Source organism: Psittacula echo (genome assembly GCF_963264785.1).
Source record: "Psittacula echo genome assembly, chromosome: 4".
Lineage (NCBI taxonomy): Eukaryota > Metazoa > Chordata > Aves > Psittaciformes > Psittacidae > Psittacula > Psittacula echo.
In genome coordinates, this window is record NC_137738.1 from 25,463,402 (window position 1) to 25,487,085 (window position 23,684).

At 37.0% G+C, this 23,684-nt stretch overlaps 1 protein-coding gene across 1 annotated transcript in view; it reads left to right on the plus strand.

Annotated features, from left to right (window-relative positions):
- Window positions 1-23,684, plus strand: part of AKT3 (AKT serine/threonine kinase 3) — a 150,893-nt gene that overhangs the window by 110,733 nt on the left and 16,476 nt on the right. The window contains exons 9-11 of the mRNA XM_080614898.1: window positions 4,436-4,558; window positions 6,445-6,573; window positions 22,300-22,514. Of these exons, the coding sequence (XP_080471024.1) occupies window positions 4,436-4,558; window positions 6,445-6,573; window positions 22,300-22,514 (467 nt within the window). The remainder of the gene's footprint in view (window positions 1-4,435; window positions 4,559-6,444; window positions 6,574-22,299; window positions 22,515-23,684) is intronic.

Below are 23,684 nucleotides of genomic sequence, written 5' to 3' on the forward strand. Positions count from 1 at the left end.
ACTGAAAACTTCTACTTCTTGTAGTGTTGCTGTTGGACTCTGGATGAAACGCTTAGCAATATCTGTTGATCATAAACTATGTTACAGTATGGAGCTAAAGGATACTTCTAACATTGTGGTTACTTATCAATGGCATTGTTATAGAGAAGGAATTACATTAAAGTAGTGTTAAGACATTGAAATTTGATTTTAGGAAAAAAATTAATTCTCAGCTGGCGTAGTTGAGATGACCACATTCTATTATAAAGACTTTGAAATGGCATATATTTTATGAGTGTGTGGTGAAAAATGCATACAGTATTGCATGGTAAACTGTGTTCTTCACTTTGGTTCAAAATATAGAATATTCATGTACATATTTTTAAATAAGTAAAACTATCAGTACTTACAGATGAACACAGGCCTGCTTTAAAGAAAAGAAGTCCCATTCATTTTTATGCATTTTTTGCTGTCTCTGTCCTATCAACATTTTTTTGGGGAAAAAAAAGAAAGTGTAAGGATGTATTGATGGCTTTCCTGATTTGCCTCCTCTTCCTTTTGTAACCCCTATAGTTTTGAGTACGATGTGATTACAGTATGTTAGTAGTATATGATAGTGTTCCCCCAACTTCCAGGCCACAGAATAGTATAAACTGTGCTATAAAAAATTACATTCTAAGAATGGCTCTTTATTGTTGGAATATTTTTGGACTGTCTTTTTCCCCGTTTTTTTTTTTTTCCCCCAGTATTTTGCTTTAAAGGTTGAAAAGCTTTAGGAATGTAATCTATTACTTACATTTCTCTGCAGAGTAGACTGGTTCAGCTGACTAATAAGTTGATTAACTTCCTTGTTTTGCTCTTTCAGGATAATTCCAAATTCCATACTTTGTAACAAACTCGGTTGGTAATTATCTGTATAATAAATGAGACTCTAAAATTTGTTCAGATAGTTTTTGCACACCGGAATTCTGAATCTCTGTTCCGCTTGGCATTTTTTATTTTCCGTGGCTCTTACTTCAGTTCATTAGGCAAGAGAGAGCTAAATGGTTTGTTGTAATTGAACAAGTGCTATTACTGTCTAGAAAAAAGATAGAGAATTTACAACATACCTAATGAAAAATAGCTGAGTTTTGTTGTAAGCTTTATCATTTTTATCTTGCTTGTATCCTGTTTTGTTTTCCTAAACACTTAAGTAAATGAGTGTTTCTTAGCATAAAGTTATGCTAGTCCAAGATAAGGGTACTATATTTATTTCTTTCAAAGCTGCTACTGAAAATGCTTTGCTAAAGAGTCAGATCAGCAGACAAATATAAAATGTGTTCAACTGCAGAGCTGAGTAAACCCAATATGCAACAGTAGGAGCCAGTCATACAACTTCTACTGTGCTAAATATGTCACTAGCATTGTAGAAGTTTAACTTATCAATTGATACAAGGTTGTATTTATCTGTTTGGCATGCTTGGTAGTGCAGTTGGATATACCTTTATGTTTGATCTTTATTATTATGTGTTCAAATCTTTCCATTAAGACTTTTTATTAGGAAAAAACCCCATGGCAACGTTGTTTTTCAGTTTTTAAATAAAGGCATACCAGGAAATTTATAGCTTCAGCCCTCACTGTAACTATAGCACCCTCATATATGCCATCAAAAATGTAATGTGCAAAATGGCTTTCTTTGTGCCAAAGCTATTTCTATTGCAATTCCAGTGACTTTATAGCATATATTTAATAACTGTAAATCAATAAATAGTGCAAATGTTGTTAGCTTTTTTCATATCCTTCCATCAGATTTATTTTTTTCCTTCTCTGACTTAATAAATCTAATTCTTACTCTGACAATTGTAAATAAAGCCTGGTGGCATAATTATTCCAAAATAGTGAACTGATGAAATAATTAGCTGAAAATAATGCTGTAATCTCACTGAATTAGATTTTTTATTATAATTTTAAAATTTGCTTTAGTATCTTTAGCATGTAGTGTATGAATGTATGAATTCACTTTTCACGTACATTTTTATATCTAAATATAAATTTTTTCTTCAAAACTGGTATATATGTATAGTATTGTTACTATAATAAGAAGAAAAATACTTCTGAAGAGTGACTGTTATGTCATATGTAATGTTAAAATAACCTGTCTTGGGAACTCATGGTCTCTTGCAAACAGAAAACTGTTGCTAGTTGTTTCTAGCTGGTCATTTTACTTTGAAGTTAGTATTTAGAATGAATGTCAAGAATATTTTGTTAGAAATAAACGCTAAAGAAAATGAAATTTTGTTATGCTGACTTGTCAGTTTTTCAACTCTCAGATTCAAAGCAGAACACTTCTTTTTTTTTTAATGTAAACTAATACATCTGTTGCTGACAAGTATCCTGAGGTTTTAGAATTTTCTGAGACTTTGCTGCTCAGCTCCTGGATTTGTCTCTTTCATACAGAAAATTGCAATAGTCGTTTTGCATAGATATGAATATAGGGCTAACTGGAGGTTATATTATAAATTTTTGGAAGTGTTTGCTATTTGTAGACATTCAAAAGTGATCTGAAAGTTGGCCTTTATTTTGGATTACTTCGAGTCCATCAAAATAAACAAAACTCTTAAAATTATTAATATTACCTCATTTTTTATGAAAGAGACCACTGAATGGTCATAAATGCATAAATTACACAAATTTTGTGTTTTGCTTTACTTGGATGAAGACCTACTTAGTGGTGTTTGTTTCCTACTGAAATCTTGCAGAAATGCGTGGAAAAGACCCACAAAATTGAGAAAATTATTTATTATTTTCTCAAATTCATATGTGAGGCACTTCATGAAGGCAGACTTAGTCTGTACTGGTCTTGTGTTTGCACTGGCAATTAAGAAGTCCTCAGTACAGACAGCAGGTTACTACAGGGAGGGTTGATGTTGCCACCAGGGATGGGTGCTTAAACAGGGAAGTGAGCAGCAGGAGCTATTGAAATACCTACAAAATAATGATCCTCCTTGTCGTGCAGGTATTCCATTTTTATACAGTGCGTCTTGAGAATTCAAAAAGAAATTGAAAGGGGAATTCAGGTACAAAGAACAGAAATGAAATATTCTCTTTGAACCATACTAGTTTCTGTTAAGTCTTTGCTTATACAAATATATGTTGACAAAAGGTTTACTTTAGTGGGAACTTTGTTTAAGTCCAGAAGAAAGGAATATACATTTTTTGAAATAAAATTTTCAGGAAAGAAGTTGACTTCTGGTTGTTTGTAGGATTGACTTTGTAATTACCCTTTGAGAAATCCACATTCTGGAAAGAGCTGCAGAAATTCTCACACTGTTCTGTGCTGTGTCAGCAGTGTAGGTTTGCTACTGATGTAAAGTAGGATGTGGTCATGACAAATTAAGCACATTTTTGTTATTTTTATTGATATGGATTTCCTTGTCTCTTGTTTAATTTATAGATGATCACATTTGTGTATTTCTGTTTTGTTGACTGTTACCTGTTGTAAAATCAAAACCGTCGTAACCTGAAGGAGTAAGGCAGGCAATCCATTTGGTCTTAAGCAGAATACAGAGACATACTTACTAATCTTTGCTTGAGGACTTTCCCAGGTTTTCTTAACACAGTAAATAAAACTAGCCATTTTAGAGAGCATTTAAATAGCCAAATTCTGCTTTTTTAGGTGTTGTTCCAGGTTCTGAGGGTGACGTTTTATCCAGTAAGATGCTGACAGCTTTACAGGACCTTGACCTTACACTTTTTCACTGCAGCTGAATATACTGGCAACATTTAATGACTAATATTTTACACTGAAAGACTTTAGTTGAAAAAGTATCTGCAAAGGTCTGTTACTTATAAAGTACTAAAGAAGAGACAACCCCCACCCCTCCAACTCCCGCTAATAAATGAATACACTAAATACATAGACTTGTTTTTATAAGCTGCTGTTGTGTTGTTTTTTTATAGTGACTAAGAATATTCCTACCAATATGAATATGCTGGCTTTGTAAAATGTCTGTTCACCTGTTCAGTTGAAGTCCACAGAAGAGCTAGACTTTTGTCAGTTCGAAGGAAACTTAATAAATTACTGGAAAACTTAAGGCAGAACCAGAATCTGGTTGTTCTAGTGATATTTCTCAGTGGCTTAAAATAAACATCTGAGAAGTGCTGGTGGGAGAAGTACAGAATGATGCTGCTGCTGCCTACTTTTTTTTTCCTCTGGTAACTGAAGGTTAAATGAGTAGCAAGCAGAATGCCTTAAACAAGATTGGTATATTGATTAAAACGCTGATTTAACAGCTCGCTTTCTCCCTTTGGAAACCTGGAAAAGATAAGCCAGCTGCTGTCTAAGAGTGCTGAGTGTCCACTGAGAGTACACTATCTATCATCACAATATGGTGATGAGAGGTGTTTTATGTTTGTGTTAATTTCCCCCACTAAATCAGTAATTATTACAATCCTGTCCCTGCTGTTTACCCTGCAGCTGTTTTTCCATTTGTCGAGAGAGCGGGTGTTCTCAGAGGACCGCACACGCTTCTATGGTGCAGAAATTGTCTCTGCCCTGGACTATCTGCATTCTGGGAAGATTGTGTACCGTGATCTCAAGGTAAAAAAAAGGAGAAAAAAAAAAAGTAATCAAATTTTTGTTTTTGCAGAGACTATTGGGACAAACACAAAGTAATTATAAAGTTGCACTATTCAGAGTTAATGGGGAAAAAAATCGGTGTTCAGTTTAAAGTTCTGTGTGTGCTGAAGGAAGTCGTTTGATACAGTAATCTCTAGACGGCTACATTACTTGACTTTATCTTGATTAAAACCCAGAAACACTGTATCTTAGTCATAGCACTGAAGGAGGTTTAAACTTCTGATAGGTTTATTTTTTATTTTTTTTTAATTTTTTACTCCATTACTTATAACTTAACTTGGATTTCAACATAAATCTTAAATATAATTCTCAATGTCCCCAAACAAGGGAAATGGGGAATTGGGGCAATGTGACTACATTCTGTTTATCTCACCAAAGCGTTATGTTCGTGTATGATTTGAAAACATTTTAAACAATTAAGAATACTTCAATTGGAAAAGAATTTCAGTCAATTAAAAAATTATTTTGTCTTTTGTATCTTGGGAAAGTTTCATAATACTGGAATATAGTTTGTCTTAGATTTGCCCATGTATACAGTTGTGTATCCTTTGTTGTTGCCTGAAGCTCCAAGTACTCTGTGGCACAGTATGACCAAATTCTATGGAAAATCACCTCTGCTTTCAACAGGAACATTTTCAGACTTACGTGGGAGGAACTTTTAAATTCCACAAGAAGACTATTTTATTTTTGTGCTGAGCCTTTAATTTCTTGCATGAGGAACTGTGCTTTCACATTGTACATGCACGCCTAGTGGAGTTCATTCATGGACTCCTTTGTACAGAAACCAAGGAGAAGGAGGCAGTGGTAGACAAGTTCTGCTCGGGGAGGCAGGTAGAAAACAAAACACTGGATTTCTTGTTTGTAGCAGAATCTGTTGTAATAACATGAAATACTGTGACATCTTGGAAAAATACGGAATTGTCTAGTCAAGGAATGATAATAAGAGGACAGGGCTATAATTGTTCTTTGTTAGTAATTTCACTACACACCTTATAATTAGGGGGAAAAAAGCCTTTTCTCTTGAAAAGTTTTTCAGAAGTATGTTTTACTTGGTTTTACTTCTATCTGTATTTAGAGTACTGCTAATAAAAAGCTTTTGGGAAAACAATGTTAGCCATGCTTTTGAGATGGTCCACAGTAAACACTGCAGCAGTTTTTATTCCTGTTGTTTAAGTACTTCATAATTGGCTGTATTCTGTTTTCACATTTCAAAGCAAGAATGGTGTATTTCAAAAGCATGCAGAACATGCAGAGGTACGCATACACAATTCAAGGACAGTGTCCTTTGCAAGTATACAAGGAGGAGTTTACCTCAGGGTTTTTTTTTTATCAGTAGCTTGTCTGTTAATGAAAAGATTGTGCAAGATTAAAGGATTTATGGATATATACTGTTTTGTGACAATATAGTAAGTAAAATGCGTCTTGATAAATGAAGGTCATGTTACAGCAAAGGAAACCTATGCATTCTTGCCAAATGACAGCCATGACTGCAACCTTGAATTACTTGACTTTGTCTTGAGAATATTAAAAAAATTGTTTAGCTTTTGTTCTATGGAAGATGCCCCAAACTTGTAAAACTTCAGAATGAAGGGTCACACTTTGATTGACTGGGATTTACTCTTGTAAGCTGTATTGAATCATTAAATACATATTTAAATTGTATAACAGTAAACACCATTGAGTGCTGTAAAATAAGAGATGCTGTATTTTTTTTTTTTTTTTTTAAACAAATCACAAACGAATTCTATTGCAAACAATTATACTGCACCTTTTGACAAAACTGATACAATGCGTCAGCCTGTCCTGTTAAAAAGTACTAAGGGATCATTTTTTTCCCCAACACACAGTTAGAAAATCTAATGTTGGATAAAGATGGACACATAAAAATTACAGATTTTGGACTTTGCAAAGAAGGAATCACAGACGCAGCAACTATGAAAACATTCTGTGGTACTCCAGAATACCTGGCACCCGAGGTATGATTTAGAATATATTCTTGTAATACAGTATAAAATGTTTATGTTTTTCAATCAATTTTAGACCGTGATGTTTGTATACTGAAAACTGTTCATTGTAGTAAAGAATTGACAGTCTGCCTGGTTAATACTATGCAGTTGTTACGCAGAATTGTATGTGCTACTATTCTTTGTGGTGATTGTCTGATGTCAATGCTGCACTTCTTAGTGTTTAAAAAGGCCTCTAACATGCATTTTCCTTTTCATGTTTGCCTTCGTCTGTTAAAGTTTTTATCTTCCAATGATTTCTTCAAAAATAATCTTCCATCTGTCTGTCACTTGGAACATATGATCCTGCTTGACTGAGCTGTATAACTAGCATTTATATAGCCTCAGTGGAGGCGAGGGGGATAGGAAAGTACTGAGTTTTCTGGGTTTTATCCGAACTTCCCAGTTGCAGAGGGAGGGAGTTGGCATTTCATATATTTCTGCTGAAACAGTTGAGTGTATCAACCTCAGAACTGGTTGAGGTTGGCACCAAAACTTAGCTATTTCCTAATATTAAGCAGAAGTGGCATCCCAGAGTATGCCACCCCATCTTTACCATTAGGTTGCACTTGGAGTGCCAAACATCACACTTCTCGAGGAATGATAAAACAAATGGATGGGATGTTGAAAACAGCTCTGGTTTGGCTACTGTAGAGTCTGTGTAGAAGCTCAAGTAGCCCAAATGATAAGTGCTGACAGCTCTGCTGCTGATGCCTACTAAAAAAAAGCAAGAGAAGCACTCTCAAACTTGTGCTTTTGTCCTGTCTATCTTCAGTCAACAGTACTAATTGCAGTGTTGGGAAATGATGTTCTGCCTCTCCCCTGGGGATGACAAGAACAACTCCTGTATTAATGTGAAAGACAGCATTATTTTTTTACTTAATGCCAAGGATTCTGTGGATGCTGTATTAGCCCTGATTTCTGTTCTTGTCAGCATTCGATTGCTAATTAACATGATACACGGCTGACACTGAGATAACTTTCTTGTCAACCTAAAGGGCTTTATGAGACCCTTCATTCCTACCATTTGTTTTAATAGGGATTCTCCAAAGGTTTCCCCACCTCTGCAGCAACTCAGCACCACCAGAAAGTCTCTACTATATATCGTCTTTGAAGAAGAATATGCCTTAGTTTGGAGGGAAGAGGTGAGGATGCGCTGGTTCAGCATAGCCCTTTACCCTCTTATTTTCAAAAGTATTGAATCCTGAGTAGTGGCAACAAGCCCTGGAACCTATTTCAACAAGCAAGTTTAGATTGTGCTTCATTTTTCATTCTGAACCTTACAATTGAGGAACGTCAAGGAAGCTGGTACACATCACCTTTTGTGTACTGCTGGCTGGAAATGAAGGTTTTAGGATGGTCAGGTTTGCGAGTTTGAGAGTCTTTCAAAGTCTCTTAAAGCAAATTAAGTCTCCTCCAATTTGCACTTGAAGGAAATTGAAACTGCCAGTAATTGGTTATAAGTTAATACGGTATGTAGAGTTAAAACCAGTTTGAATCATGGGAAGGCCTTTTGATACATTCTTTTTCTCCAACTATAAAGGAAGCATCAGTATTCCTAGGAGCCACTAACTTTATCCATCCGGTTCCATCTTCCATGATTATTTCAGCAGAGAATAGAAATCTGAGCGGTCATGCTCTCACACTGCAGGTTTGAAGCCCCTAAATAATTTTGGTTGATTAAGTGTGCTCATTTCATGTTTGGTGATTGACCAGCTGCTCTAGTTATGAGACAAACTCACTTGATAGCTTGTGTCCTCTGCAGAATCCTATCCCATAGATTCCAAGGAAGATTTAGTTACAGATTATTGCTATTCTGTTTGTCAGTTTCTGGCATCTCCTTTGTCTTTAGGGACACTCAGCAGCTATCTACATTTAAGGATTTCAGAACTATTCTTAGCCCCTTTTGAATTTTTTATGGCTATTTAGAAGTTGCAGATCTGCCTGTTTAGCTTAGTAGAGTGGCTGCTCTTCTTGTGTTCCACACCCGTAATCTGTTTCAACAACAAGAACACAAGGGATGATACTGTCATCACTGGCATAGACTACAGGTGTCATTGCCAGCTCTTACCCCCTCATTGTCTCTTATCAGCGGTCTTGAAAACACTCTCAAAGAGTGCAAATATCCCATTCAGTTGCTTTCATCTCCTGCATCTCTAACTTATGGAAACATGTTAGCTCTCTCCCATTGGACTTGGCAAGGGGTCATTTGGGGTTTTAGACACTTACCACAGGTTACTTGATCCAGTTTGCCTTTGTGTTTTCTAGAAGTCCTCCTCCCATTGCATTTTTGGACACCCAGGCTGCACAGATCTGTCTTGAAGGAAATGACTCTTCATTAACCCTGGGAACCATAGAACTCCCTTTTACCTGAGACGTGAAGGGTTTAAGGCAAACCTAGACAGGTTACTGATGCAGTGTAAGATGACTCAACACCTTTATCCACACATTCTAATGTAAAAGGGTGAAGTTAGTGGTATACAGACACCATTGCAAAATGTAAACTTCCTTCGTACTCTCTGCTACTACAATAGTGTTTACCAGTGCATTATGGTCTCATCAGGAGACTGGGTCCTCCAGTCTATTCATGTGCATGTGTCAGAAAATGAATGCACAAAAGTGACTTCTCGTTGCAGTTCAGGTCACAGAAATCATTACCAGAGGCCAAAGATTTACTACCTTTTGACAAGTGCAGGTCATGAGAACCTCATGCTACAGCTGGACTTTAATTCTGTTACCACATTGAATTCCTGCTTGTTTATCCCAAGTCAAATGGCAGCATATACTCATTCTTTGTTTGGTTGTGGTAAGTGTAAAGGCAGATACCTTTTAGCCTTCCTTTAAAAACAAGGTATTCTCCAGCTATGTGAATTCCATTCAGCATCTGTCCTTTTAATAATACCCTTGCTCCTCCTCTTTCATCGAGGTCAGTTGTTATGAGTGCATCCCTTCTGCAGGCCTTTTGGTTCACTTTCCCATGTACTTACTGGCTGGTGGTAGAGGACACTAGCACAGTGTACTGTGTAACACATAGGGGTTGCCTGAGGCTGCAGTCTACCAGCCAGGAAGCAGTTGACCCAGGAACCTTGCCCTGGCAGAAATCTATACCTAGCCTGAGAACTGACTTAATCCTTTCTTTTGTATTAATTCAGTGTTACAGACTCAGTTCCAAACTTGAACTTGGTTCTTCAAATGCTTTTTGGACCATTGTTTGAGACATAGAGTCCTGCTCGGTGTTACATCTTTTTGCAAAAATTATACTGCAGTTGCTTCCAACAAGAAAACAGGGAAGTAGCTAAGCCAGGGTAAGGTGGATTTCCTCTGTGCATGACGTTGTTTAAGGTGAAGGCGTCCTTGTGGATCGATACAGAATTATTTCCCAAGGTGATTACAGGATTACTCTTAATCAGAAAATAAGTTTTCTTGTTGCTGCATTTTCACCACAAAACCTTATGTTGCTGATACCAGTGTAGTCCTTCCCACCCACTGTTTAAAAGGCTCTTTCATCTCACATTGATAGGGCCAGACTTTTCATACAGGACCTAAGACTGGCTGTGCTAGTTTATGCAGAAACTATCACTTAGCAATATGTGACAGTAAGTAAGACCACAGTAGCCTTTGTCCATAGGCATGGGAAGAGACCAGCAGAGGTGAAGGAAATACTAAGATCAGTTACACAAGCTTGTTTGTCCAGTATGTTTTTTTGGTGATCTTTCTTTCCGAAATGGGAGTGAGAGATATCACGTGTAATCAGTTATCTCCCTGAGTTTTATCTCAGAGAAATGAAAGGTAAAAACTCTTTTGTCAAGAGGCAACTGTTGTCTTTCCTCACTTTTCACTTAATTTCTTCCTTACAACTTTTCTTTTTTTGGGAAGGATATGGCTTTGATATAGAGGTGATCCAAAATCTAGAACTTGGCCACTGGAGTTCAGTGGCTAAATTTCAGCAAGAGGAAGCATAGTACCCTATACTGTAGGTATGGTTATAGCAAGAAAAAGCACTTTTCTCCCATTTACAGGATTTGAAGTTGAATTTTCTAAGAATGATGTGGCATAAGCAGATTATAAAAAGTTATAGTAGAAGCAGAAAAAATGTTTTGTCACTGGTGCAGCTATGCATTTATTTCATTCTTTCAACATACTGGATGAGGATATTTGCCAGGGGCAGCATGGTAAATTTTTGGACTGAGAATACAATAATCTGCCGTATAGCTGGTCTGATACAAGTTGAAACTAAGTGATACACAGAGAGGGAACATACATACACTGAGACAGGCTAGCATGGGAATCGAAGTTTTCAGGTTCTGCAGGCACATATACATGTCTCATAGCAAAGCAGTGTTTCAAACAGGGATTTTAATGCAGATAGAAGCTGCAATGTGAATTTTGCAGAAGAGCTCATTCAGGTGTGGGGAAAAGCATGAAAGTGCTTGTTTGCAAAGAACTTGATGAAAACAGCCATGGATAAACTGAGGCAGGCCAATTTAGAGAGATCAGCCAAGATTTGGATGTAAAAAGAGCAGCATGTTATACTTCAGAGAAAACAAAGTTTCATAAAGAATTTGAGTAAAATAGGAAGATAGCAATGGAGATGAACAGGAGATAAATTTGTGAAATGAATCTAATGATCTCAAAGGTAGATTGAGGTAGCCCAGAAAACACAGCTTAGAGATGAGAAGGTTTTTCTTATGGAGAAAAATGTGATCGTAGTCAGGGAACAGAGTTTGAACTAAAAAAAAAATGTTCTTTATTTTCTTTTAATAGAAACTAATAGAATGTTTTGCAGAGAGACACAAAAGGCAGGAGAAATTGATGGGCAACTGAAGAGGAGCTTGCTAGAGAGCTGTTTGGTTAGGAACATAGAGGAACTGAAGGCCAGAATAATTTTTGTTGTAGCTTATACAGTTTCCTTTTTACCTTCTTTTCCTTTAAATTTCATTTTGGACTTAAAGATAATTGAGGCATCTAAGTAACGTGCTTTTTGAAATTCTATGCAACTTTTATATAAATAGTAGGTGTGTGTCATTATTGTCCACCTCTAGAACTACTGGATAGAAAACGTAAATAGAGGAAAAGGGAATCTGTGGAAAATGGCACAAGTTAAGGAAAAGCAGCTGTTAAGATGTTGCCAGATGGCATGTGCATTCGCAAGGCTTTAAGACTGGTATGAACTTCTAAGAGTTGGAATGATACTATAAAGACAGTGGAAGAGAAACTTTTTTAGGCTAGGATTTCCACCATGCTCTGGAGAGCAAGTTCTCACTCATATTTGGTTACCTCTGGTGAGCATCAATGATTGATTGTCAGTGGCTTTTGGGGTTTATTTAGGAGAATGGGCAGTTCCTGTTGTTATTGTGCTTCTTTTTATTTTCTTCACTTCTGTTAATTTTTTTTTCTAGAAAAAAGATAATGAGACATGCCACCAAATAGTCTGTGTTGATTCATACACCTTGTAATTATGAGAGTCCTTTATTCCTTGTCCTGTGGAACAAGGAATAGAGAAGACACAGGCTGTGACTGTCCAGAAGTAGGCTGCTTGTAGCGTCTTATCCTGTGCCTCAGGCAACATTGTGCAGACAGACTCAGTAAAGATGGATGTGTGAATTCGTGTGGATGTATTTCTGGGTTTTGTTCCTCTCTTTGAATATAATCTTCTTAGTGCTTAGCTAATTATGTAGTCTCAGTTTTACTGTTGAGTTAGAGTACCTGATCAACTTTCCAACTGTAAAACAGTTTGAAAATCAAATGTAGCTTACATGCAAGACCCAACAAAATTAGAAGTGTTAAGTACGTTTTGGCAGTTCACTTTTATTATGCCCAGTCCTCAAATGTACCAGCAGACAATCATCTGAATGTTAGTTATTTTTCACATGCTTATGTGATCACACAAAAAGTACATGCTAAAAAGAAGCAGATGGTGACAGATGGGGAAGGTTGAATAAGGTGGTTTTGGAAACCTAGAAAAATGCACTTCTGTAATAGTGTAAAAATAAAAATTCTTTGATTGCCAAGTTAGAATGAACAAAATAGAGTGGCCCCCCCAAAAAAAAACCCCAAATCCTCAACAAACCTACCCCATCCCAAAAAACTTTACGATAAGAAATGGAACCTACGAGTGTTCGATGTCTATTTAGGAAAGTACATTATGAAGTGTTGCTTTGTCCAAGGATAGAACATTACTTTTTATCAGCCAGAGACTTAGAAAGGTGGCAATTGTATTCTTTCTTCCTTTTAAAATGATGCATTCAAATCAATTGTGTTCCATGCTCAAAGAATGCTGTCTAAAGGGTACTTCTTTAATATCGCATATTGGTAATGTTGCAGGTTGTGATAATATTTTTCTTCTGATGTCACAAGAAAAGATTTTAACCTTCTGATTATAATGGTAAAAAAATAAATATGTGTGGTGGGTATACCCGTATGACTAGAAGTAATGTGTACCAGGCAGCATTACCTCTTTGTCATATGGGCAAATGTAAAGCTGAGTAAGTAGAGAAGGTGTAATCAACAAAAAAATATCATCTTTTATGTGTGAACCATCACACCAGAGGACCTACTGTGTGGACTGAAATTTTGCTTATTCCTTTACATTAGTTTAATGGAGTCTAAATGTTCATATCTATTTATATAAACAAAAAAGGATTCCTTACAAAAAATTTTCAGTGATGAGATCTATTTTATTCCATAAAATAGAAAGTATCTAATATGACAAATATTTAATTCCTAAGTCCTCTAGCACCACTGATGCCATAATCATTTTTTCTTTTTATATTTGAGTGTCTTTACCTATAGTATGAGACAGTACCTACAGTATGAGGTGAGGCTTTTGCTTTTGGTTGCTGACTTTTGCTTAAAACCAAAGAGCTCCAGCCTCTTATAACTTGTACTAATTTTCCTGAAAGTATAGTTAGTGTGCTCAGTACCCAGACACTGTATTTATGTTGTGCTTTGCTTAACTAATTTTCTTTTGGCTTCAAAAGGATAGTTCAAGTTTATTTACTCTTTGTTTACCTAGATGCTTCATACATAATCTGACTCTTAGCAGAGGCACAATAGAATGTATTTTACCTGTGGAAGTGTGGTTTAGTGTTGGCGTGTTCTCTTGGACAGCTGTCTGTTGTATATTTGGCTACATTTTATTTCTGGGTGAGGACCAGTGGGGGGTGTGAAGAGGAGTAGCTTCTGTGTCCGAAAATATTTTCCCATCTGATTTATGGGAGATTCACAATATGGAATTTTCTCTTTACGAATATCAAATTTGTTTATTATTTTATTAATATTAAAAGGAAATGGAAATTCAAAAGTTGTTTTATCCTGAAATGCTAGCACCTCATAAAAATTCAAATGTGGTCTTTTTTCCATTTTGTTATCACCTCGTATATTTTAGTGTACCGTGTTGTGTCATCTTATGCTCCTAAGTCATCAAAAATGCAGGTGATTTGAATTTGGGAATGTTTGTCAGTTTGGCATTGCCAGTGGGCCCCTGAGATGAATATGATGGAATGTGGACAAGGCAAGGTATCCAGAGCAGAACATCATTTATTGGCAATAACCAGTATCAAGATCAAAAGATGAGAGCACTTAGATGGGGGATGAAAACATTGCTCAATTACACATATGGAAGAGTTGCTGCAACAATAGATAAATTAGCACAAGAGTTAGACTCTCTCCTGAAGCTATGTAACCAATAAGGTAATAAGAATTCGAATTTTCATGCAATCTGGTTAACCTTACCAGACACAAAAACTAGTTGTCCACAAGCAGTATCAGACTTCTCAAGGGGAAAGATGTAACAAATATGCAAAAATAATAAAACAAGCAAAAGACTAAAAAGCAGATTAGCTCCACACTGCCTGTCAATAAACTGTGGTATGCAAGCCAGAACTTTAAAGCAGAGAGCAATTTTCTAATAAACCCCTTTTTTTTTTTTTTTTTGGTAAAACAAATGTGAGTATGACAGTTCTTACAAAGACTGTCTTGATAACATGCTTGCAGCTTTTTTTCATGAATTTTCATTTAATCAATGCAAACATTATTTCCATCTCAGCAAAAGCCTTTAGTTTTTCCAGAAGTAATGAAGCATAAATAAAAGCTGAACAAATGCTGTTTAACATCAGTAAGAATTCAAAATCATTTCAGGAAGAATGAGCAACCAGAAAGAAATATCACAGTATTATCATTATTTATTACTTCTTACACATCTTACATCTTATGGCAGTCTATGTTCTAGAGACTACTGCAGTGATAATTAATACAGATATGAACAGCTCTGCAGTTTTTCTTCCAGTAGTAGAGTGGTAGATTTATGAGAGGTAAATGCCATCTTTCTGTAGATGGAAATCATCATTTTCTTTTACTTGCTGCCTTCTATGAAAGGTGTCTGTTTATTCTAGAACAGAGTTATTTTCACTTTCTGGGCTTTGGTTTGGTTTTATCCGTTGAATAGGTTTTATTTTTGAGGTGTCCTTTTAATATGTGGTTGTTTTCTTGGTGTTTTGGTTTGGTTCTTTTTGGTGAGTTTTTCTTGTTGGTTTTGTTGTTGCTGGGGTTATTTATTTGTTTGTTGGTTTGTTTTTTTTCTTTGTTTTGATCACCAGGGTTGCCATTGATTTGCACTCATTGGTTAGAACACCTTTTTCATTTGCAATAGCTTGTATTTCTGGTGTTTGTTTGTTTGTTTGTTTTGTTTTGTTTGGGTCTTTTTGTCTTTTTTAATATTTCAAATTCTGCTGAAGTCAGAGTCCGATGTAAGAGGTTAGACACCTTAATTAGTATTGCACACTCTTTACTCTAGGAGGCTTTTTATACCAGAATGTTCCATTTCTGATGCAGCACAACATGTGCCAGCCAATGAAAAAAAAATCAGTTTGCCTTTTGTTTTTTTAAGGTTACATAACAAAAAGCTGGGTAAGATGGGGGAAATCTCTAGTACAAAAATATATTAGGAAGATGGTCTGCACTGGGACCAGAAGTAAACCAGCAGTATAAGCCAGATAGAAAATGGAGAAAAACTACCACACAGATTAGAGCAGTAATAAAAAACTTTCTTCCTTGACTTAATTCTCAGGTAGCCATTTCCCAGGGTATCTATAACCTTAATGTTTCATATTTTCAGCTCTGTATAATAAAAAAAGGCAATAATATAATAAAAGCAATGAGTATTTATTCAAGCCTTTTTTTACCATTGTTGCAGCAATACTTTCACCGGTCATACCAATTATACCAGTTCATACCAGTTACAGTTGTAGTAACTAAACTTGTATAATACTTGGCAAACGTACCTTTTGCAGGAAGTGTTTTCAGACATTTGGATAAAAATCTGTTTCTCTAAAGAAATATGTATTTCCTTGGTTCATTAGTGTTAATTATAAATGTTCTTGTTGTAGTTGATATCACAATTGATGGGAAGTATACTTGCTAGAACTTTCTAACTTTGTTGGATAATATATGGGTGACTATTTGTTAGCAGACCAACAACTGTAGCAATAAAAATGCGTGAAGGGTTATCAGGAATGTCTAAGGAACATAGATTCCACCTGAACTGTAAGGTTAATTGAAAACAGCTTTTTCCCCTTAAATTAACAGTACATTGGTGTATCCAAGTTCTCAGTTTTCTTTCACAACATAGGTGTGCAGACAGTTTGTTTAGATGTTTAAATATTTTTCCATCTGTTCTGTCAAAATTATTGATTGAGCAACAAGCTACTTGTAGTGTCCTATCAGAAAGTCTATATCTAACATTATTAAGAGAAACCGTAATTAGGTAAAAAATGTAATTGTTTTCCCAATAAGTTGCCTGGTTATCTAAAACAAAGTATGAAACCAGTGTTTTGATATTGTTCTTTTGAAGATAAAACCTAGTGCTGACAACCCTTTGTAGAAGTTTGACAGTGAATTTTATGAAGCCTTTCATGCTCAAGGGTATTTCTAAGTTTGTCTGTGCAGACTCCAGAAGTTATAGCAACTAACCACCGTTTAGAGGTCTGTGGGAAGTACCTTTCTTGGTTGTGTGAACTTCTGCTGTGTGACCAAACATCTTCCAGAGGCTGCTGGTCACAGACTTCACCTGTTCCACTGCTGGCTAACCTCCTAACCTCTTATTTTCACAGGGTCTTGTAAAAGCTTGCGTGGACAGGGTGCTGGGCCATCTAGTCTAGGTCATGCTTTGCCAAGAAAGGTTGGACCAGATGATCCTTGAGGTCCCTTCCAACATGATTCTGTGTGCTTGTATCAACTTCCCTTTGGCTGGCTCATTTATTTTCATGCTTCATAAGTCTCTGCCTCAAGCCCTTGTAAGTAAGAGTTTGCAGGTATGTCTCAGGCTGCTGCCTCTCAGAAAAGTTCAGCTCTAGGTACCAGATGAAGAGATGAAAGTTATCTTTTTGTTGGTTGTTGTGGTTTAAGTGCAGTCAGTAACCCACGCAGCCCTTTTGCTCACTCCCCGCCTTTCTCCCCCACCCCCCAGCTCCCGGAGGGACAGGGAGGAGAATCGAAAGAATGTAACTCCCACGGGTTGAGATAAGAACAGTCCAGTAATTAAGGTACAACACAAATCACTACTGCTACCACCAATAATAATAATGGTAAGGGAAATAACAAGGGAAGAGAATACAACTGCTCACCACCTGCCGACCGATACCCAGCCCGACCCGAGCAGTGATCTTGCCCTTCTGGGTAACTGCCCCCAGTTACTATAGTGGGCATGACATGCTGTGGTATGGAATACCTCCTTGGTTAGTTTGGGTCAGGTGTCCTGTCTCTGCTTCCTCCTGCCTTCCCCTCCTCCCTGGCAGAGCATGAGACTCAGAAAGTCCTTGGTCAGACTAAATATTTGAGCAGTAACCAAAAACATTGGTGTTATCAGCGCTGTTCCCAGCCCAAAAGTCAAAAACACAGCACTGCACCAGCCACCAAGAAGGCGAAAAATGACTGCTACTGCTGAACCCAGGACATTGGTTTTCACCATAAAAATTAAATCTACATCAAATTCTGTAGACTGTATGTTAGGCTCTTAAAGCAGTGACATATGTAAAGCAAAGGAAACCTGGAGATGTACTGACTGGTAAACCTAAAATTAAAATCTACAACCACTGGTGAAGTAGTGGAGGAAGTCTTTTTAATGGATTTTGTTTTCTGGGAAGGAGCAGACTTCCAGTGGTACTGATGATTTTTATTAATATTTTTAAGTCCAAGACATTGGACTTTTCAGCAGTGGGGAGTAGTATTAGAAGATTGCTTTTTTTGTCAATAAATGCAAATACAAGAGTATTTTTCTGATCTGTAGCTACTTGTTAGCAAAATGAATTGTTACATCTGAGGGGTAAATTCAACTGAATTGCTGCGATCTTAGCAGCTCTGCCGTGTGTGTGTATTATCTAGTTGTATGAAAGGCAAGGTTCAGGCTGTGAACTGAATATGTAGGGCCTGATGGTCTTTGCTCTGTGTGTGAAGCACTATCCCGTCGTATACATGGTCATTGCCAGTGATTCTCCACAGAAACCTCAAAGTGTGCAGGCAGTGGAGTAATCAGGGAATACTTTGTTTTCCCTTGTTACAGCTGTCTATTTTTGAATAAAGTTGAGTTGCCTTTTGACCACAATATAAATGAAAGTTTTAAGGTAAATAAATAGTTTTCCCACAGCTGAAACTAATGTCTAACACCTGTAAAACATCCACAAAAACACTGAAGTGCCCGTTTATGCTTGGAAGCAGATGCCTGTTGCATAGTTTTGTTAAAATAAGGGGAGATGTGGTAAGGGAAAAGAAACAAGAGTGTGAGTTAGGCTGACACTGCCTCTGAAAGAACCAGTTCTTGCACTAGAGCCCTAAAACCAAAGGGAGTAAGATTCCCTCAAGTAATAAAAATTATGATAATTTTTTGAATTTTATTGCCCATATACAAATGTATCATCCAGACTGAACTGCAGTCAGCCCACCTCCTGCTTTACTCAACACTGGGAAGCCACTTGGGTACAGTGATGATGTGAGGTGTAAAACAGGGATGAGTGATGTTATCCATGCACTGATGTCACATCGCACTGGAGGTCTCATGTCCTAAAACCTCACCTAGATCTTGACGAGGTTCCTTGGGATTTTGACACCCCAGGTGTGTGAAGCAGACGAAGAAAGGGAAGTCATATATCTGAATGACGTGACTAAACAAATACTGTGAAAGAAAGCAGGTAACTTCATCTTTACTTCATGAAAACTCACCTGGCTGGAGTATGTACTTGGCGTAGCTGCTCTTCCTGTAGATTCCAGAGTGGTTGCACTTCTGCCTTTTATGATGGTTTTGGTGGGCTTGCTGCCTTTCCTGCTGTGACTTTGAAGAGACTGAGTTGTTAGGACAGTGTATTTGCTTAAACACGGATTTGTGGAATCTTACAGGGGAGGGACAAGAACTGGCTGGAGATGATGGAGGCAGCTTTTAAGGGCAGCATACAAAGTTCAGGACATCAAACTTTCCACTGTGCCTGGCCAGGTGCTTAAGCTGGTACCCCTTATATACAAGTATACTCCACAAATACTGGAGGGACATGCAGGTTTTTTTTGGTCCTCACAGCCAAAGAAGGTATTTCTAAAAGCAAGTATCCACTTCACGATAGGCAAAAACCTGAATTATTCATAGGTACAAAGCCTGCAGCTGTGTGTCATGTTCATTTTAGCACTGAGTTGGAGCTTTCTTGACCTATGTTCTTTGTAATTAAAAACAAATCCCTCAAATCCAAGATCTGTTTGGAAAGGATTCTGTAATGCTAAGGCAGTGTGTATGGTCATGTTCCCATGCCTGCCCTAACTGTATGGATTTGGTTATAGGAGCTGCAGGACTCCAGCACTTCCATTGATTTGTCCCAGTCTACAAATCCTGTAGTTTCTTAACACCATGAGATGTAGAAATTACTTAAAGAAAATACTAGTGTGTATTTATTGTGAATGCATTATGTACAATTTTATTACATTTATATTAAAATAATTTGAGATGCCTTTTGCTTTATTTACACTATTTTCAGGCTGTTTTCCTTTTGCCTAAATGAAACCCTTTTGATGCCATTGCTTGTCTGGCTGGCTGTAAACCAGGTATTTAAACAAAAATAAAGAGTTGCCAGTTTTGCCAGCTGGGGATGAGAACCCGGCTGGTGCTATGTGGGTTCGGGAGGCAGTTAATCCAGCTTTTATGCTTTTTTATGATTTTATGTAAAAAGAGGTTAAAAATCACATTTGGCTCTTTCTTTGTACCACTGTTTTGTTGCTGTTGTGGGAATGCAGCAAAAGGTTGCTCGTACTTTTTATTATTATTAGGTAAAGTCCTGCATAAATTAGGTAAAGCCGCAGATACAGTTTGCTTTAGCTACTAGCCATGTGATTTGCCTTGGTCAGAGAATGTTATGTTTTATCTTCCCATTGCCTTCTTTTATAAATCGCACATGCAAACCACACCTCAACTTACTTGTTAAAATAATCTACCACTGCCTTCAATTTTATGTATTTTACTAGCTGCAAAGGAAAAGAGTAGCTAACTGTACAGATAGGAGAAATAGTAACAGTGCTAATAGGTGTAGGAGAAAAATATAGAATGCTTTTATTCTGTGGCAGAAGAAATGGTGATTTAAAGACAAGTGTCACAGATTCCATATACAGTTTTTCAGCAAATAGCTTGCAATATGTTCAAACTCATAAAACATTTAATTAATTTTAAAATGCAAGAGTTATTTTAGTTAGCTTTGTCATATGTACTTATTCAGATAATTTGTTGTATTTTACACTTTCCAAAATTTCACCTTCTATTTGAAAATATGAATGATGTAACGAGTCTGTTTTGGCACAGTTGTAAATAGTATGTGTTAATGTGTTAATATTTATGATTTTTTAGTCTTATATACACAAGAGGGATTTTTAATATACTTCTTTTCATGATGTGTCTACTACTAATCCTTAAGGACAGGGAAGACTGAGAACATGAATGCATTAATTGTTATGGGATTATCAGAATTGCCATACTGGATCAGATAGCATTTTGTTTCTGCTAGTAGCATGTACCAGATACTTCAGAGCAGGCTTGGATTTACTGGGGGAGAAAATGGGGAGGCAGAAAAACGGGCTCAATACCCTCGTTAGGACTGGTGAGGGTAGTGGGTGTGTCCTATGGTGTGGTCACACCCACTTAATGTCCCCAGATGGGCAAAGGCTTTGTCTATCCTTGCTTCAGAGGAAATTACTGGCAGTCATCTTACACTTTTTAGACAATCACAAAATTGTAGCAAAAGGTTTACTCATAGCAAAAGGTTTCTGATCTGTTAGAGGTGGCCTTGTTCCTTAAAGCCTGAAGACTTTGCTACACATTGCCAGATTTTTAATACTATATATCTAAATGACTGTTCCTATGTGTCTGCTTACAATTTGAATCTGGTGAGCTCTTTGTGGTGGTGATGGCATGTGTCTGTGTGTTGTAAAAAGTATTTTGTTTTCTAAGGATTAGTTTGTTGCTGCTTTCTTAGATTTATTTTTAAATCAGTTATGTACTGCCTTTCAGAAGCTGTCTTTTAGTGATGTAGAAATAATTCTTTATGCAGAATTGTTTAATTCTTTATAAATATAGTCCAACTCTATTAGTTGTGTTTCCTTCTCTTTCTTACTGTTTATTATTTAAGTCTGATTTCTTGTTTAAGGTTTTTGCCTCTTCAGTAGATCTTTCTGCAGCAGATATTGGCAGGTTGGCATGTACAATTGTCTTGCCTTCTGTGTTACAATTTATTAAATTCTAACTTGGTTCCTTTCAAAATGAAAGGGTATGATCTGCTAGAAGTTCAAGAAATTGGAATTATATGTGTATATATTCAGTAGCCTTCAGCTTCCTTATTGCTTATGGTTTCATTATAGGTGTATGCTGCTGTTTTCTCCATTTCTACAATTTAATATGGAGGTGTATTGAGGTTAAGACACACTCTTTAGGTTCCTTCTTCCAGTTCTCTGGGGCTGCTGGAAGGAGGACTGTGGAGTATGTTGTTTTTAGATAACATAGCATTGGAGGCACTTGTTAACAAATGATATAAACATTCCCATGTTTCTGTAGTCGTATACTATCATATAAACATAGTATCATAGTAAACATTGTCATATTTCTTTGCAATAATGCAGGCCAGCTGTTTGGACTATTTCATGGAATATAATGAAACTGTCAGGAGAAACGCATTGAGGACTTCTAATATAAACAAAGATCATAAAGAAGCTAAGCTTGTCTTAGTAAGATTAAAGTGTTTGTAAATTTGAGGCTTTATTCTTACACGTGGGGTAAGGAGAAAAGAAGTGACTGAGCAAGGAGATGATTCACTTCTTCTCCCAGAAGAATTCTAACTGAGGCAGTACTACCCATAGATAGTGCCTCTTCCTAAAGTTGTGTACACTATAAAGGGAATGATAGAGGACATAAGAAAGGGGAAAATGCAGTCATGATAATTTTGAGCAGGTCACCCTAAATATTTTATTTTGCTTTTAGCAATATGCCTGGAATTTCATAGAGCTCAGGTGTGTCAGTACTGCAGTTGCATATATTGAGCCCGGTTCTGAGAGTCCTTGAATGTGAGAGTCCACTGTGAAAATAAAGCCTTGGAAACACATTCGTAATGAGATGTATCAAATAGACAGAAATGATCATGTCTGAAATAGTGCATGTCTTACAGCTGGTTTTGGTTTCTGTCTTAGGTGTTGGAAGATAATGACTATGGTCGTGCAGTGGACTGGTGGGGATTAGGAGTTGTCATGTATGAGATGATGTGTGGAAGACTACCGTTCTACAACCAAGATCATGAGAAACTGTTTGAACTGATACTAATGGAGGACATAAAATTTCCTCGAACTCTGTCTGCAGATGCAAAATCATTACTATCAGGTCTACTGATAAAGGATCCAAATAAGCGGTAAGTGAAATTATTTGGGTATACTGGCACAATAAATACTCTAGTTGTACTGGATAATGTAAAAATAGGCCCATGGTTCCCAGCCTTCCTAGCTGAGGGACCTCTCAGTCACAGGAAAAGGCCATATGCATCCATACCGTCTCAGCTTTCCACTTTTTCAATACAGCAGAAATATACGAAGTGAGCTTAATGAGCAAAAGGGGAAAAATCATATGGAAAAGAACACTTTCTTAGTCATTCATAGGGATCTTTTCAGGTTTAGATTGTGTACTGGAACAAAGGGGGAGTTCTCAATCATTTTGCAGAGTGTGATTTAACCCTGAGTTCGCTGTAGTGTCTCATGGGGACTGCTGTGGTTTTTCTTGGAAGTGATCATGCTAGAAGACATATATAGAGTAAATTTCATTAGGGCACATAAATCATATATTAGACCATGTAAACTAGTAACATTAAAAAAATATATCTGAGTGGAATTTAAATGTAGTGGTTTGAAAGCAAGTATCATACAGCTGCTGCCTGTGCCCTTTTGTGTTGAGCTTTCCCCTCTGGGATTGTTGCCTAGGAGAACCATTTTCCAGTGGCTCCTGCACTGGACCAGCAGCATCTGGTCCCCTGCGGTTCTGAACTAGATCTCTGTCTTTGTAAATTGGTAAGACCTGTCTGTAGGTCTCCTTTTTTCCCCAGTCCCTCTGTTGTGCTTTCAAGTCTCTTGGCATGTTTTAAGGCTGCAGGCATTCTTCTGTCTGTCTCTTCTTTAGTCCTCTCGCGTCCTCAGTTTGTTCTCAACAAGTTTTTAGTAGTGGGTATGTTGCTGTGTCACTCCAAGGGATTTGCCTGAATGCAGGCAAGTGCAACAGCCAGGACAGCACAAGGGGTCAGCCTTCCCGCTGCTGCCCAGCAATGCCTGTTTAACTGAATTTTCCATGTGCACTGAAAGCAAACTGTGACCAACCAGCCAAATACATGGAGAGTAAAGTAAAAATTTGCTCCTGCAGCAACTTCTAATGCATTTTTAACCTCCAAACAATCTGACCCATCAAATATATAAACCTTTAGAATTTAAAGGATAGTTCTTTGTAATTAATCTTTGCAGACAGTAATGTTTATTGGAGACTTACATTTACAAGCTTATTCACATTCAAGTTCTCATTCTAGCTAATGCTAAATAGG